General features: G+C 38.2%; 1 protein-coding gene across 1 annotated transcript in view; it reads right to left on the bottom strand.

The window, feature by feature from the left end:
- Positions 1–19,027, bottom strand: part of RBBP8 (retinoblastoma binding protein 8) — a 99,881-nt gene that overhangs the window by 38,832 nt on the left and 42,022 nt on the right. The window contains exons 5-8 of the mRNA XM_006901064.1: positions 18,877–18,943; positions 8,673–8,845; positions 6,695–6,799; positions 1,192–1,289 (exon numbers count right to left, since the gene is read on the bottom strand). Of these exons, the coding sequence (XP_006901126.1) occupies positions 1,192–1,289; positions 6,695–6,799; positions 8,673–8,845; positions 18,877–18,943 (443 nt within the window). The remainder of the gene's footprint in view (positions 1–1,191; positions 1,290–6,694; positions 6,800–8,672; positions 8,846–18,876; positions 18,944–19,027) is intronic.

Raw genomic sequence — 19,027 nt, 5'->3', positions numbered from 1 at the left:
ATAAAGGCACAGTTCATGCAAAGGTGCATCATCTCACAGAGCTATGCTGGGATAAGTGCATGGCAAAGCCAGGGAACTATCTAGACTCCCACACTGAAAACTGTCTCTCTAGCTGTGTGGACTGCTTCACTGACACTGCATTCGTAATCAACAATCCGTATGCCCCGATTATAAAAAAGGAGGGCAGCAGGGCACCCCTGAGGACAAGACAGAAAATACAAAGGACTTTCTTTTTATTAAAGTGCCAATAGAGTATGGATGCCATTTCACTGGTAAGTCAACATCAGGCTGTTACCAAGTATCGTGGAGCTAAAATGTAATAAATTAAATGTGCAAAAAGGTAAAATTTATCTGGAATTCAGAAATTACAGACTGTATAACAATAGTTATTCAAGAAATGGGAATTTAAAAAAAAAAGATAAAAAAAAAGATCATCACAGATTACATGGTTCCATTTATATAAGATAGGCACAATAGGTAAACCTGTAGAGAGGGAAAGCAGATTGGTGATCATTTTTCTTATGCGCTATCGAGTTGCCTGTGACTCACGGCAATCCTATGTACAATAGCTCTGAACCCTGCTCTGTCCTGAACCAACAGTACTGCCTCTGACACACCAATCTATGAGTCAACACATTTCACCCAGGATCTGCTTCTCCTGCACTATCCCTCCACCCTCCCAAGGATGAGGTCCCACTCCAAGGACTGATCCCACCTTGTAACATGCCCAAAGTTTATCAGAAGGAGCTTCAGAATCCTTGCCTCCAAGAAGCAGTCTAGTTTCACCCTCTCGAGGATGAACCTATTTGCTCCCCCTCACAGTCCATGGTATATTCAATACTCTTCTCCAACATCACAGTCAAAGGAATCAGTTATTATTCTATCATCCCTATAGCAAGTAACTGCGAAGACCATGGCCCAGATGAGGTGCACCTTGGTCTCAGGACTCTGACATAACTGCTTTTCTGTACTCTGGAGAGGTTCCTGACAGCAGATTTTCCCAAAGCAATACGTCTTTTGATTCAACATCCTGGGGTAGATAACATAAATGTTCCTAAACATACAATTTAGTTCTAGACCTGTATCCAGTGATATTTGTATAAGTGTTTTCTCTTGCTCAATTTCTTAAAAGCTGAATTAAAAGGATCTTTCAATTAATTCACTTTATCACTAAACCACAGAATTACTTACAGATTCTTCCTGAACTTGAAGTCCAAGTGTTTCAGCAACAACTGTAGCTAAATTAAAAGGTGACTTATCAGGGGAGCTACTGCTTGTTCCATGTGTTTCTAAATAGGCAAAAAGAACAGAACAAAACCCCATTAATTATACAATGACAGCAATTACATACATTAAAAAGTGCAAAAAGGAAGCTCCTCATAGAATCACTTCATAAGACTGCACCAGACACATTTTCTTATGGCATCAAGCTGGAACCAACTCAGAGATGACTGTACCGTGGGGTTTTTGGGGCTACAAATCCCACGGGAGGAGACTGTCCATCTTTCTCCCACCCAGAAGTTGGTACATTTAGGTGTTAGCAGCCTAACTCTATGTAGACTATGTCACCAAAGCTCCAACCGCTTCTAAAAAGAAATTCTAGGGATCTGTCATCCACATTTGCTCTACTTTAAGTTTTCTCGTGCTCGCTTCGGCAGCACATATACTAAAAAAAGTTTTCTCCAGTGCAACAATGAATGAATGAGAACCCAAAATCAAGTTTTCTCTATTTCCTAATGCTAAAATGTGAACATATAGACGATTTTTCTTATTGTCACTGCAGGTTTCAGAGTTACTATACATAGGGCCACTATGAATTACACGTGATTCAACAGCACCTAACAACAACACGTCCTTCCTTGTTATACTTAAGTTTTCCCTACTTCCTAATGACTAAAATGTTAACAGGCAGATTATTTTTCTTATTGCCACTGAAAAATACTATGAAAGACTACTTACTTATAATGAACTTGCTGTGACCACATGCATCGTTAAGTTTTGTTGAGTCAGCTCTAACTCATAGTGACCCTATGTACATCTACAAATAGAGCATTGTCTATAAAAAATATAGTGAAGAAAAAAACCTTCTAGAGCTGTATAATTTTCATTTTAAAAGCTGATACTCCTTGATACAGAAAATTGCTCATGCTCATTTCATATAGCTTTATGAATGGAGAAATTAAATAATCTAACAAGTATTCATGGAACACCTACTGTGTTATAAGTACCATGGGAGATACTAGAATGGGGGGAAAAAAGTTACTGCTCTCAAGTTGCTTATGGATTGCATGTGAAACAGAAAGGTAAAAAGACAATTATAAGAAAATGTCATATACATTATAAAGAAGGGACAATTTAAACAGCAAGGAAGAACTCCTAAGTATGCTTTGAATAATGAAGAAAAAGCTACACAAATCAATGCCTAAGATGATTCTTGACAAGAGGAATTTAACAAATCATCTGAGTTGAGGGTGGAGAGAAATATTCTAGGCATGCTTTAATGGCTCAAATATGTAGCAGACAAAACTGCTTGCCAACATTAAAGTGCAAACTATGGAAGTAGTAGGAGATGAACCCTGGCAGGTAGAAGTTTAGAATTTAACCTATCGTTTCATTGTTGTTCTTATGTGCTGTCGAGTTGCCTGAGACTCATAGCGACCCTACGTACAACAGCCCTAAACCCTGCTCTATCCTGTGCCAATCTTATTGTCTCTGATACACCTATCCCTATTACCCTAGTCACTGAATCACTCCATCTCACTGAAGGTCTTCCTCTCCTGAGCTGTCACTCCACCCTCCCAAGTATGTTGTGCCTCTCCAAGGACTGGTCCCTCCTTGCAACATGTCCCAATATGTTAGACGAAGCTTCAGAATCCTTGCCTCCAAGAAGCAGCCTGGTTTAACCATCTCAAGGATGAACCTGTTCATTCTCTTAACAGTCCATGATACAGTCAACACTATTCTCCAACACCACATATCAACGGCATCAATTCTCTTTCTATCATCCCTAGCCATTGTCTCTGACGTATATATAGCAAGTGATTGCAAAGACCATGGCCTGTATCAGGTGCACCTGACTCTAGACTAACATGTTGCTCTTGAGTTCTGGAGAGGTCTCTGACAGTAGACTTTTCTATCTCAATACCTTTTTTTAAAAAAAATTTCCTGGCTGCTGCTGCCAAGAGTGTTGATTGTGGAGTCAAGCAAACTAAAGCTGTTTACAATCTCAATCTCTTCACCATCCATCACAAAGCTGCCAATTGGCCAGTGATAAGAATTTTGTTTTCTTGATGTTGAGCTTCAATACATATGGAAAGCTGCAGTCTTCGACCTTCTGTAGCCAGGACTTCAGGTCCTCCTCAGTTTCAGTAAGCACTATTGTGTCATCTGCATAACACAGATTGTTGATGAGTCTTCCTCCAATCCTGATGCCTTATTTCTCCTCATAAAGCCCAGACTCCTAGATAATCTGTTCTGCATATAGACTGAAAAGATATGGAGAAAGGACACATCCCTGGTGTACACCCTTCCCAATTTTGAATCATGTAGTGTTACCCTGCTCAGTTAAGACTACCTCCTGGTCCAAGTATAGGTTTTGCATAAAGGACAGCTGCAATCTTTGTCTTACAAAAGTAATACTTGATGGTACAAGGAACAAGGATAAGCCACTTACAGACAAAGATACTACTAAACAGACTATTAAACCCATCTTCATGAAATGCTAAAGGCATATATCAGCCCATGCACACTCAGTAAGACTTGGAGACTTTAGATATGAGAAGAGAAAAGAAAAAGGAGTCTAACATGACTTACCGTTTTTTGATTTACATAATTTTAAAGTTATGTATAATGTCATTCACTATATATAGTTGTTGTTGTTGTTATATGCCATCGAGTCACTTATGACTCACAGCGACCCTATGTACAACAGCCCTAAATTCTGCTCTGTCCTGTGCCAATCGCACTGTCTCTGATACACCCATCTTGATTACCCCAGTCACTGAATCAATCCACCTCACAGACGGCTTTCCCCTCCTGCGCTGTCCCTCCACCCTCCCAAGAAGCATGATGTGCCTCTCCAAGGACCGGTCCCTCCTTGCAACATGTCCAAAGTATGTTAGACAGACCCTCAGAATCCTTGCCTCCAATATGTATTCAAAATAAGACATCAAACTGGGCAAGGTAGGAAAAGATACAAAGACCTTCAATGAGATGCATTGACACAGTGACTACCGTTTGAACATGATGGAGATGCTGACGATGGCACAGGACAGGGCAAGGTTCAGATCTGCTGTTCTTACAGCTGTCATGAGTCGTAACTGATGTTGGGATTTATGGCACCCAACAACAATATACATACTACAGAAGAACGAGGAGCATGTGTGGCAGGAAAATTTCCATTTTGGACGTGCTGAAGATGAAGGGTTTCTGGGTTGGGAAGCATATCCATAGATTGGTGTTGAATTTAGGAGAGAAGTAAAAAAGAAATACAGGATTGAGATTTATTACTAAATGGATGGTAGCAGATGTTACTGACTGGGTGAGACCCCCACAGGTAGAGACAGAAAGTGTGACAAGATCAGGCAACAACACTGTTGGGAAACAGCAACATTTATGTGGCAGATGGAGAACAGCCAATAAACCCACTGCCAACAACTCCAACTCAGAGGAACCCTATGGAACAGATCAGAACTACCTCATAGTCTCTAAAGTTGTAAAGATTACAGAAGGCGAGTGTCACATTTTTCTCCCATGGATCAGGTAGTTTTGAACTGCCAAACTTAAGTTTATTAAAGCACGTAACTACTATGCCATGAGGGCTCCACAGTCTATAAAGGTGAGGACAAACCAACCAACCAAACAAAAAAAATTTGATGGAAGAGAACCAGAAAAGTGAGACCACTTTACAAAACCCAGTTATCAAGGTCAAACTTCATCAAAAGGTCAAGTAAGGTGAGGACTCAAAACTCTCCATCTCACCATCGAGTCAGAAGTGACTCATAGCTGACCATGCAGTGGTTTTCAGGAAGCTGTAAATCCAACAGGAAAAGACTGCCCATCCTCCTACCCTGGAGCAGCTGGTGGATTCAAACTGCCAGAGAGGCGCCACCTTTAGATTTGCAGAGCAACTGCTACAGACTATACCACCAGAGTTCCAGCAGGTAAGGACTGCTGCTGCTGCTGCTGCTGTTAGGTGTCATCGAGTCCACTATGCACCACTGTGACCCTGTAACAACTGACCTGATCCTGTGACACTGGTATGCTTGACCTAGGAAATAGGTATGTGATTTAGGAACCCAGCCACTGGAGGCTTGCCAGAGATATTGTCATACGAATGAGAGCAAAAAAGTGTGTGAATGTGTGTTCTTTCTTCCTCACTTCACCCCCAAGTCTCTCTCACCTTAGTAAACAGTAACTCTATTCTTTCTTCTGTCCCCTTCAATCACTGCTTCAGCCACACTGGTCCCCTCACAATGTCCTCAAACAAGCCACTCAAGGTCTGTACCTGCTGATTTCTCTACATGGAATGACCTACCCACAGATCAACATGATTCACTTGATTCTCTCCATCTGCATTCAACTATGAGCTTCTAAGTAAGGGCTTCCAATAACCCTTCTTATTCTGCTTCTTAACACTGGACTCCACTTTATATCTATCTTCTTTCTCCTGCAAGTAGATTGTAAATTCCATGAAGACAGGGACAAAGGTTGGTTTGTTCATGCACAGTACATGGCAGATAAATCAAATACTTGTTGAATAAGTAAGTAAACCACAGTACTGGCTACTTGATATAAAATTAGTATCAACAAGCATTAATATGAACTGCTCTCTCTCACTGCTATCCAGTTGGAACCGACTCATAACTGACCCTCCAGTGGCTTTTTGGGAGGCTGTAACTCTCACAGGGGGGTGGGGGGAGACTGCCCATCTTCCTCTCATTAAGCTGCTAGAGGATTTTAACTACCAGACAGGCACAGCCTTTGGGTCAGCAGCACAACTTGCTATAGAATAAGCCAACAGTGTTCCCTTTAACGTGGATGTTGCTGTTGTGTACCCTCAAGCTGGAACCAACCCATAGCTGACCCTCAGGTGTGTTTTCAGAGGCAGTAAATCACTGCTCATCTTTCTTCTGCAGAGCAGCTGGTGGATTCAAACCTCATACATTTGAGTTGGCAGAGCAATTCCTTATCACTAAGCCACTAGAACTCTTTTAAAATGGACAGGGATATTATTATGTATTGGAGGGAAGGATTTTGAAACTCCATCATATACTTTGAGCATGTTTCCAGAACGGATCAGTCCTTGGGGAAGTACATCATGATTATAACGGTTGAGAGGTAGTGCAGGAGAGGAAGAGTTGGGATGGGATGGATTGCCACAGTGACTATGGCAATGGGGGCTGGTGTGTCAGAGATGGTGAGGTTGGCTCAGGATAGGGCAAAGCTCACAGCCTTTGTTCATGGGGTCGCTATGAGTTGTAGTCAACTCAATGGTACCTAACAAAAGCAATGAAGAAAAGCAACACTACTTTCAAAAATGGGGGAAAAAATCCACAACATACAAAAAACTAAAACCAATCTGGTAAATAACTAATAAAATAATAGGGAAAACAGTTTCAAAACTGTCTAGTGCAGACTGTTGACAACTCCTACCCCCATTACCATAAACTAGTAATCACAGAATTTTTCTTACTAGTCGTGGGAGATTGACTTTGATTGCAAGTGTCAGCCACTAATATTTCATTTTCCTTAGGACTATGCTGTGGACGAGTCGAAGACTTCAGATCGTTCCTCAATTCTAAGAGGGAAAAAAAGGAGAGAAATTATATGAAAACAGAAAACAAAGAATACATTATCAAAACTGTGATAAATTCCTTGCTGTTATATCAGTTCAGACTCATAATAACCATATAAGACAAGACAGAATGCCCCATAAGATAAGTTTGTAATTTAAGGAGCTCGGATTTAGTCTCAGTCTGTAATTTAGGGTGTCCTAGCGGTTTAGTGGTAAGGAACTGTGCTAGCAACCCAAAGGCATTCAGTTCAAAATCATAGCTGCTCCATGGGAAAAGGATGGGCTGTCTCCTCTTGTGTGATTTACTGCCTCTCCATTTTTAGAGTTACCTCTGCATGTATAAAGAGAAAATTACAGATGTTTATTTGTAATTATTCTTATTCTGTCTGAAAGTCTACGAAAATGTCAGTGCAGGCTCATTCGTGAATCATAGTTTTATATTTTAACTTAGCTCCTAATTATGGGTAGGGCTTTTACAATTCTTTTGTCTTCCACTAGATGGTGGTGTAAAGTCAAACAACATGGGGGAAGTATCTTCACATATCTTCTTTAAATTCTCCAAAGAACTAGCCATGATAGCTGCTTAATAAATGGCACTGAAACCTTTACAAATTGTGTCAATTTTCCAATATTAAAGAACAATATCCGTTTATTTTTTAAAAATGCCTAGCTTACCGATGTGTTTGTGTTACACAAACATCTCCAGGATTACAGAATCCCTACCTTGAACACTGTTCTTGTTACAAACTTTTTATTATTTACTTTAGAGTAATAGTAAAGTGGATGATTAGTGTATTATCTCAAAGCTCTGAGACTGAGGCAGAACTGAACAGAACTGACCTTCCAGTGGGTTTCTGAAGCTATAAATTACACAGGAGATTGCTCATCTCCAGTCTTCGTAGTGGCTGGTAGAGTCAAATAGCCAGAGGGGCTACCTTCCAAAGCATTTAGCCAAAAGAAAACAAAACATAAACTGGTGGACTAGAAATAAGCCATAAAGTGGTTAAATTATGAAGACATTTTCATGATTAGCAGTAACTGCTAAAAGTTACAATTAAAATAGTCAGTTACAGATAGCTCCAATGGTACAGACCAGGAAAATATAATGATGAAAGCCAGAAAGAATATTAGTATTTCAATTCTGTCTCATCTATTTACTCAATAGGTAGGCTATTTAACTTCTTTAAGCCTCTCATGTCCTTATATATCACACAAGAGTTGTAATACCTAGCTCATAAAATTATTATGATAATTGAAATATATTAATAATGTATGCAAAACATTAGGCTTAATACATAAGAAGCCCTGGTGGCCTAGTGGTTAAGAAGCTGCACTGCAATCTTAAAGGCATTTGCTTTGAATCCACCAGCTGCTCTGCAGGAGAAGGTTGGGCCATCTCCTTGAATGTGATCAATTGCCTCTGAAAATCTGAAGGACGGTCAGCTATGGGTCAGTTACAACTCAATGGCACACAGCAATAAGATTAATACATAGTACAAAGTAGGTAAAAAAATGGGAAATATACAGTTTGAAAAACAATGCATATGAACTTTGTAAGTAAATCAATAGAAAATGTTTCTTTTTTTTAAAAAAAAGTCTTGTTTAACAAAGAGTATTTTTAAAATAAAGACAAACCATTCATTGCATCAATTAAAGCTAAGTGTTTACATAGTAAGATGAGTAACGTATGTCTATACACAAATGGGTATAGAATGTCTTCTCAGTCACTTCACTAATGGAACTAAGAACTTGACTGTTGAATTTACAATGTGACATAAGTTACCTAACAAAGACTGTTCCATTAGCTTGAACAACATAAAAATAACAGACAAGTTTTTCACACACCAGATAACTAAAATACAGTACCAACCTTTGCCATCTGTACATGCAGAGTGCTCCAGTTTACTGCGTATTTGTTCTATGTATCGGACATGGAGGTTCTCCTTTCTTCGAAGTCGGTTAACTCCAGAAAAGGAAAAAGCAGTGATTGGTGAATCTGGAATCACATTTTCCTCGAAATCAAGTTCAGTTGCTTGATTTTGATCATTTCTAGAGGTAATGGCAGTAAGAGGCACATATAATTCAACAAATGTTTATTTGAACATTTACTGTACAAAAGCAATACTTTCAATCCTGTTAAAACTTTCCCACAAATCAGAAGAGAACACTTTCTAACACATTCTATGAAGCTAGTGTTAGTTTCAAGACCAGAGAAAGACACCACAATAAAAGAGGCAACTGCCAATCAGTATCCCTTAAGAATATGGCGCGACAAGAATCCTAATGCTAAGAAGAAAGTGAGAATATTTGTACAACTGGAAGGATGTTTTGTACAACTGGAAGGATGTTATAATCGTCATTAACCTGTACATGTAGAAAGTGCAGGATTGGTGTGATCTGCTATTTATTCTAAGAGAAATAATACAAATTCTATAACAGATGTATTAATCATCAACAAAATATCAGCAAATCAAGTAAAAGGCACGTTAAGATGATGATATAGCAGGACATACTTTAGGAACCCAAGTGTGGTTCAGTATGAGAAAAATCAACCAATGTAATGTGCCATAATTAATAGAACATAGGAAAAGAACCACATAATCTTCTCAGTCAATGCAGAAAAAGCATCTGACAAAATTCAAAACCCATTTATTTTTTTTAAACCCTCAAAATATTCAATAAGCTAAGAATAGAAGGGAAAGTCCTAAAAATGATAGTCGTAATGAAGTATCCATAGCTAACATCAAAGATATCATGCTTAGAAAGGCAGATGGTTAACATAAAGAAAGGAAGACCCTCAACAACATGATATAGTGGCTATAACAATGAGCTCAAGTCTATCCGAGATGATGAGGATGGTGCAGGGTAGGGGAGGCTTCAGAACCACAGGGTCATCTGAGTCACAGACATCTCGATGGCACGCAAGAATGCCATACTAAGAAGCTCTGGTGGTGGAGTCTGGTGCATATCTGACAAACAAAAAAGCTTTCTCTGGTGGTTTGAAAACAGCAACTGCTCTGAGGAGAAAAGATGGTCAAGCTCCTCTCATTAAGATTTATAGCTCTGGAAACATGATGGAAGGCCAGAACTGACTAAGTGGCAGTGAGAGTTGAGACTTTAACATCATATTCAGTACAAAGACTTTGAAAACTTGCCCCTTCCGATCACAAGACCCACTCTCACCCAATATTGCTCAAAATTGTACTGGAAGATCTACCCAAAACTCAAATATGTAAAGAAAGAAAAGGTATCCAAATTGGATAAAAAACTATCCCATTTTTCCAATGACATGAACCAAAAATACAGAAGATCCAAAAAAATTTACTCAAAAGTCAATGGAGCTAAAAAGTGAATTCAGCAGAGGAGCTGGATACAAGGTCAATATGCACAAATTTCAGCCGAGCTGAGGTGTATACTTTTTTTTTGGTTTTTTTTTTTAATTGATATTTCAATGAAAGTTTATAGAAAATGTGAATTTCCATTCTTTCAATGTTACACATTTTCCTCCCCAACTCCCCCCTCCAGTTCATTTTCTTTTTATAATATTTTTTGGTTTTCTCTTTAACAAGATTTTTCATTGTTGCACAATTTCCTCCCTCCCTCCCACCCCTAGTCCACTTCGCTATGCATCTCTTACACAAATACTTAATCATATATTTTAGACAGTTCTTTCCTTCATCAATTTAAATGCAGTGTTCATTATTTCTCCCCTCTTAGTTTCCCCATAACCCCCATTTCAGTCCTGTTTTATAACAGTGGCATTATACAGTATTTGTCCTTTTGTGACTGAGATATTTCACTCAGCATAATGTCCTCCAGGATCACTCATTTTCTATATTTTATGAGTTCCTAGTTTTTCAGTGCTGCATAGTATTCCATTGTGTTACTATACCACAGCTTTCCCACTCATTCATTGGTTGATGGGCACTTGGGTTGCTTCCATATCTTTGTTATTGTGAACAACAGCAATAAACATGGGTGTGTAAAAAATTATAATATATATTTTTTAATTTATTATTCATTTGTTGTTGTTGTTATGTGCCATCAAGTCACTTGCGACTCAGAGAGACCCTATGTACAACAGTCCTAAACTCTGCTCTGTCCTGTGCCAATCGCACTGTCTCCGATACACCCATCTCGATTACCCCAGTCACTGAATCAATCCACCTCATAGAGGGTTTTCCCCTCCTGCACAGTCCCTCCACCCTCCCAAGCATGATGTCCCTCTCCAAGAACCGGTCCTTCCTTACAACATGTCCAAGTATGTCAGATGAAGCTTCAGAATTCTTGCCTCCAAGGAGCCGCCTGGTTTAACTCTCTCCTGGATGAATCTGTTTTCTTAGCAGTCCATGGTACACTCAATACTCTTCTTCAGCACCACAGCTCAAAGACGTCAATTCTCCTTCTATCCTCCCTAGTCATTGTCCCACTCTCGATGTATAACAAGTGACTGCAATGACCATGGCCTATACAGGCGCACCTTAGTTTCCAGAGAGACACCATTGCTCTTCAGTACTTTGGAGAGGTCCCTAACAGCAGACTTTACCATCGCAATATGTCTTTTCATTTCCTGGCTACTGGTGCCAAGAGTGTTGACTGTGGAGCCAAGCAAACTAAAGCTGTGAACAATCTCAATCTCTTCACCATCCATCCTGATCCTTCCAATTGGCCCAGTGGTGAGAATCTTTGTCTTCTTGACATTAAGTCTCAATCCATATTGGAGGCTGCAGTCCTTGACCCTCTGCAGCAGGTGCTTCAGGTCCTCCTCAGTTTCAGCAAGCAGGGTTGTGTCATCTGCATAATGCAGATTGTTGACAGATTGTTGACCAATCTTGACCCCGCATTTCTCCTCATAGAGCCCAGCCTCCTGGATAATCTGTTCTGCATACAGGTTGGAAAGGTATGGATAGGATGCATTCCTGGCGTATACCCTTCCCAATTTTTTTTTAAATTTTTATTTTATTATTTGTGCGTGTGCGTGTACCGTCAAATCAGATCTGACCGGTACAGGAGGAGATTGTTCCTCCTTCCCTGGCAGAGCATCTGGTGGATTTGAACTGTGTGCCTCTGGGATTGTAGTTGCAGCTCCTTGCCACTAGGTCACCAGAGCTCCCCACCCTTCCCAATTTTGAACCATGCAGTGTTACCTTGCTCTGTTCTGACTACTGCCTCTTGGTTCAAGTATAGGTTTCGCATTAGCACGATCAAGTATTCTGGGATTCCCATTCTTCTCAGAGTCAGCTACAGTTTGTTATGATCCATGTAGTCAAATGCCTTTGCATAATCAATGAAACACAGATAGACATTCCTCTGGTATTCCCTGCTTTATATTAATTTATTTACAAAATTCAAATACATTGTTTTTCACACCAGATTCTTCCAATTTCCCTCACACAACTCCCCTTCCCCAGTTGAGGTTATAATACATCAGCAGTGAGCAAAGTGAAAATAAAATGATGAAGCAATTTCATTTACAACAATACCTGAGGACTAGTCTCCTTGTTTTCTGAATTCCTATGATGTCTTAATGTTTTAAGGTGTTTTTCTTCCCTGGAATACTTCCTGATTGCCCTGTCTTTTCCTTTTCAGTGCAGATTCTTGTAACCTCTGACTATCTCAAGCAAACCCTGATTATTTTGCATTCCACTAAACGTACCTGATTTATACCTGTCATGGTGGTTTTTAGGGTAGCCTGTTTTTCAGAGTGAATTGTTTTTTGTTTATATTTGAAAAATTTCAAACCCTTACATATTTGTTGGAAGATTTAATACCTATGAAACACAGGTGGCCTAGGCAGTAGGAAACTGTGTTACTAACCCAAAGGCTGCTCCCCTTTTCTGGTTTGAATCCACCAGCAGCTCTAAGGGAAATAAGGGCAATCCTTTCTCATTTCACTTCCAGCCTCCAAAATGCAATGGGCCAGCTAGGATTCGACTTTTCTGCCCTGTGAGGGTGGCAACGAGTTTAAGTATAACGTATCTAATGTGTTCGTCACTGATTCTTTTTAGACTTGGTACATATTTTTTTGACCCCTGTATTTTACTGAAATCCCTTTGGATGTGTATTTGTTTGTGTATGCAACTGCTGTTCTACAGATTAATAATAATCTGATGACCAGCGGTATAACACACTAACCATTTTATCTGTACTTTCTTTCTGTGGGTAAGGCTTTCAATGTTTCCATCAGTTGTAGCTCTCTTGAGAGGTTAACAACTGTTTGCTGTGTTGCTTACTAATATTTTCCTTTGGAGCTCTGGTAGCTGAGTGGTAAGGAGCTGCCCTGCCAACCCAAAGGCATGCAGTCGGGATCTCCTTCCACCTTCTCAATGGGAGAAAAATGGGCACTGTCCTCCTGTGTGATTTATAGTCCCTGTCAAAGAAGGGTCAGCTATGAGTCAGTTCTGACTCAAAAGAACACACCAGTAAGGAATAAATATTAAGGAAGAAATTTAAACAGAAAGTCATACACTGAAAACTACAAAACATTACTGAAAGGGATTAAGGAACAGCTAAGTAACTGGAAGAATTTCATGCTCCTTGAATGAAAGACTGAATATTGTTAAAATGTTACCAAAACAGACACAGTGCGAGGCTGTAAACCTTTACTGCAGGCTGCTGTTATCATTCTCTTACTGAGGAAAGAAAGGAATGAGTCACTGAGTCTGGAAGCTCTGGACTGTAGTCTCAGGGTCCATCAAGGTCAAATGGCAAAACACAGCCCACAAAGAAAACGCAAAAACAAAGAAAACTTGGTGAATAGCAAATGTGGTCATAAATGCTTGTAAGCAAGGAATAGATACTGTTCTCTCTCTTTCGAGAACAAAGAGGAGGGGAAAGGCATAGGTGCCAAGAAACAGTAAGAGAGGTCCTAAATCAGGAGAGCTACATGATGGTTCTGAAAGTGAAAACATGAGGAGGGCCTGGATGACTAGGAGAAAAATGTGTACACTCTAGGCTTACTAGAGACTACTAGTGAGACTCCAGAGTCTATGGTCTTAAGATGCTGTTTACCTCTGTAAGGCACCCCTGTAGCTCAACTTTTAGCGAAACTGCAGACACGTCGATAAGGAGAACAGTGACACCACTGGATTTCACGTTCTCCAACTAGCCATGTGAGAAAAAGAGAAGGTCATAGCAAAAAGGGAATAGTGAACAGGGAAGAAGAAGAGACTGTTACATTGTAAGGTCTGTAATCAGTGTCATAAAGCAAAATATGTATGAATTGTTCAAGGAGAAACCAAACTGTATTTATAAATTATCATTTAAACCACAAATTTAAAAAAAAAAGAAAGAAACCAAAAATTAAAAGCAGGGACTTTAAAAGATTCTTGTATTCTAATGTTCACTGCAAGCACTAGTCATAGTAGGCAAATGGCAGAAACAGTCTAAAGATCCATCAGTGGATAAATGGATAAGCAACAAAAATTCCCAAAATCAAAAGAGCTATATTCCCAGAGGGTGTCATTCTATGTAAGGAAATAATAGAGTACTGCTAAATTGTGGGGACTGTCATCAGTGTCATGAATCAAAATGTGTATTATTACAAATCAATTTGCTCTATAAACTTTCACCGAAGTCATAAGTTTTTAAAGAAAAACTCGGTAATAATTCTACTGATATTCTCTCATTACAAATAAATCAAGAAAACATTAACTAAGTATCAATAAGATACTTTTGACTGAACAATAACACCCACAAACAGAATTATCATTAATGAAGCTATCTGTAGTGATACACATCAACAGTTCATCCTTAGGCAAGTTTTCTTCAACAATTTCTTAATGATCTTGATAAACGAACAATGGTGAACTAGTCATCAAATTTGTAAAAGATCGAAACTAAGACCAAAACAGGAAAAAGAATTAATACATGAAGAATCCTAAAAATCAAACTTACTGTACATGAGTAGCACTCTGAAATAACAGAATAAAATTATTTCAAAGGGTGTGCAAGATCCTAAATCTTCATGGAAGTAGACAGCCAGATCATTCTCTGAAGAATGTCTGTTGAGTTCGGTCAGTCAAAATACTGATTAGCAGTGGAGCGCTTTAACCTTTTCATCACCAGGGATCCTTGAAGGATCCTCTGAGCCTGGGATGAATACTGTGACCATATCTATGTTATACATATATACGTATTATAAAACTCTCCCTGAATTGAATCAGTAAAATTGGCCCTGGCTCCACTACCCAAAGAGTGACATCATACAGGTAACATCTTGAGTCCATATTAATAGCACAAGATTATAAAATGGCAAGAAGTCCTGTTAAAGCATTGGTCAGTAGTTCAAACCCACCAGCCACTCCTACAGAGAATGATGTGGCAGACTGCTTCTGTAAATATCACAGCCTTGGAAATTCTATGGGACAGTTCTATTCTGTCCTACAGGATCGACAGCTATCAATCAGAAAAAAGAAAAAGTTACTTAACTCTCAACTGAGGTTTCTGGATTCAAATTTCCAAGCTGTGCGTGCGTTGTCTGTGTTTGTGTGTATTTTGTATACTTAAAACTCTACAATGGCAAATGTCTTACTGTTTGGTCAATAAATACTTCAGGTAAGGCAGAATCACTACATATAACAGAATTTTAAGTCAAATAATATTTCTATAAAAATCAGGGGAATGGCACAAATAGCATAATGCTATAGTGGGTTAGTTAGAGAAAACGAAGCAATATTTATAAGATGATTTAAGCTACCAGATAAAGTATTCTATTTTTCTTATTGTTTTGGTAGAGAGCAAGCTATAAAAGAAGCTGGCTCTCTGTGTATAAGATTTTTTTAATATATTTTATATTTATTGTCCTTTCAGATTAAGACTAGGTCCAGCTGTTTTAAAGTTGGCAAAACTGCTTGGAAAGTTGTTCAGGGGTTTAAAAAAATACACTAAGCATATTATTTTAAAGTAAAACTAACAGACTGTTTAAAATAAGTTTATTCTACGTTTTCTGACTTCTTGGACATCCTGTTATTTCAATTAAATGTGCATTGTTGTTGTGTGTCATCTAGTAAAAAAAAAAGAAGCTGGCTCTTAGACTCATTAATATCTTAAATTTCAGGATGGAAATCAAAGAGAGATTGTCTCCTATTTTGATCTAAATGCAAACTCACAACTGTCAAATCCACACCTACTCATAGCTGACCCTCCATTGGGTTTCTGAGGCTGTAAACCTTAAAAGGCGATGTTCACCTTTTTCCCTGGGAGGCCCCTGTGAATGTTAACCACTGACTTTTCAGTTTCCAGCCTGACATGAAATAAACTACACCACCAGGGTGGGTTCTATAATGACATTAAACAAAACACACATGACCAAAACCATGTATGATTAACTTTCATTATAATGTCTAGCTCTAGTCTTTTTTATTGAAATATTAATAAACTTCAATGAAAATTTAGAAATTTGAGCACTAAAAAGAAATGTTCTAAATTAGAACTTCTTTTTTTTACTAAGCAAATGCCAGCATCCAGTTTAAATATATCCCTTGAGTTTTGAGGCTATTGTGTATCCAATTCTGTATAAACCTTTATTATTCACTATCTTCTTCACAGCTTGTATCTTATCTGTCTTTATTACTCATAAATATCAAAGCTTATTTGCTCAAAATAATATAAACTATAGACACTAAACCACTTCATACAACATAAATTAATCCAAAAAATGGAAAGGTGCGGATATTGCCACATACACATTTGATAATCTGTTTGAGTGTCTTTTTCTTGTCTGACAATTATTCCCCCTCAAGATTCCCTTTAGATACCAATGTTCAGTGGACTGATTACATGGGAGGAATGAAAAAAATTAAGACACTCATTATCTAAAAATATACCAATAAAAATGTTAATTCCACTTGTGAGACATGTTTAAAAACAGTAACTATTCTAAGCAGGAGTAGCATCCACTTCCTAAACAACATGTCTCTGGAAACTCTATGAACTTTGAGAAATGACAATAGTTCTAGAAATGCTTCACGTCTTTTGTTCATAGGGTCGCTATGAGTTGTGCTTGACTTGGTGGCAATCAACAACAATTGAAAGCCATAATAATACATTTGGTATATGTCCAATTAAATGAAACAGAATCTAAAATAAGTTAAACTATCCTGATTCCTAACTCTTTTATTCTTTTTTTAAAATTTATTATTAATTTCAATAAAAATGTACAGAGAATTTGGATTTCCATTCATTCATTGTTGCAGATTCCTAACTCTTAGAACATATTACACATACTTTAGGTAAACGAGTAATAAGAACTAGCCATATCTCTGCTCTGCATTATTTATACCATACCCAGAAAAAGGCTGGGGTGGGGGGGTTGTTTGTGTTTATTTTGTTTCCTTTTTCATAGAACCAAGGTTTTCAGTGTGAAGACAAGGTCCAAGTGCCTACTGGGAGACCACAGGCCATTTTATTGACTCTCAGAACTATAGTTTTCCCATCTGTAAAGCAGGGAAAATAAAGCTACTTTGTAGAATCACAAGAAAGATTAGAAAATAATAAGCCTGAATACTCAGAAGAGTAAGTGCCATATTGGATATTTAGTATTTTTACTCCAAAAGAAAATGGGGAGGGAGGATCAGAGGGAGGCAGTTCTCCAGGACTGAGAACTATATAGAAGTAAAATACTTAAGAAACTCCTGGACAGGGATGGAAGTGAGGCAAAAAATTCAAATGTTCATCTGAAGTAGCAATGGAGACATTGTGTGGGTTATGCATGATATCCATTTCTAACTGTGTCTTTAAGCTGAACTTGTAGGTAAATTAGAAGACATGTCTCTTAGTTAGTCTTTCTTTATTGTTGTTATGTGACCTCTAGTCTGAACCAACCGATAGATGACCCTCCAGAGAGTTTTCAGAGGCTGTATACCAAACAGAAGGAGACTGTCCATCTTTCTCCTTTGGAGCAGCTAGTGAATGCAAATCGTGTGGCCTTTGGCTGGCAGCACAGCCACCATAGCCTCCTCTTAGTGAAAGGGCAGGGGGAGCAAAGCTAAAAGCCTTTCCAATGATTGTAAACCTGCACATGTGAGAGAGCAATGAAGAATGAAGAGTCTGTTATAAGAGTTGGTTCAATAACTTCATAGTGAAGCAAGATTTACGTGAATAATAAAGACAAGCAATGAGTAACTCATTGCCGGATGTTCATAACTCAAGGATTTAATTTGTTGTGGTTGTTAAGTCCTGTTGAGTTGTAGACGACTCATAGCAACCCTATGAATGAAAGACCTGAATACCTGTTTAACTTTTATCATTTCTCCACGTTCATAGAGTTTCCGGAGGCAAGCTATTTCGAAAGTGGATGTCACTCCTACTTCCAAGCCTATATTAATCTGGGAGCTCCACCAAACTCTGTCCACCCTGGATAACCATTATTACATGTGGCACACAAGTGTCACAGTGTTTAGCATCACAGCAACCACGAGTTACCGCTGTACAGCAAATGGACAGATCAGGGCTATAACACTTAGAAGAATGTTTGACCAAAAACAATTACTGGAATACTATACAGCACAAAAAAATGATTTTGTAAATTACTACTTAACTTGGGAGAGACAGGAGAGCATTATGCTGAGTGAACCAACTCAAGGACCTAATAGGATTTTAATAATTTTTCTTTTATAATAAATCATCACTGATAATTAAAACATACTTCATCTTAAAAGACTCAGATTATATGTTAACCCAAAACAGCACACATTCTTCATATATACTTCCAAATACAAACCAAAAAATACAGTGATCTTTTATGGCAAAATACTTTTTCCTTTCTTTTTTTATACAGCTTTGCATACTATCACTCATATAATTGTGTTTCATTCATATACACTGTATTTTATATAATCATTCATGTAACTGTATTTTATGTAATTATTATTAATCTATGGCTACTACCACCCTATCTTTTCAAGTCTCCACTGAATCTTTCCTATTCCCTCATATTCTCCCCTTCTGCCCACTAATTTTTATATGTGAAATCTGTAATTTTTACCACTGTGTAATAATTTGTATGGCTAAGTAGAGCACAGACAGGAAAATTAGAAAATATACTAAATTTTCTGAAGCCATTTTGGAAAAATACTTACTCAATTTTCTGTTGCAGTTGTTTGGAAAGCTTTTTATTTTCTTCCTGCAGAGTGTTCTTTTCATTCACTTAAAAGAGTGTGAAAAGAAAGACACATAATAAATACATTATGAATAAGAAAACAGTTATAGGAACATCTATGCCAGGCATTT

The sequence above is a fragment of the Elephantulus edwardii genome, unplaced genomic scaffold, assembly GCF_000299155.1.
Source record: "Elephantulus edwardii isolate Elephantulus edwardi_28Jun2011 unplaced genomic scaffold, EleEdw1.0 scaffold00307, whole genome shotgun sequence".
NCBI classification, from domain to species: domain Eukaryota; kingdom Metazoa; phylum Chordata; class Mammalia; order Macroscelidea; family Macroscelididae; genus Elephantulus; species Elephantulus edwardii.
This window is presented reverse-complemented; position numbering and strand designations above follow the sequence as displayed.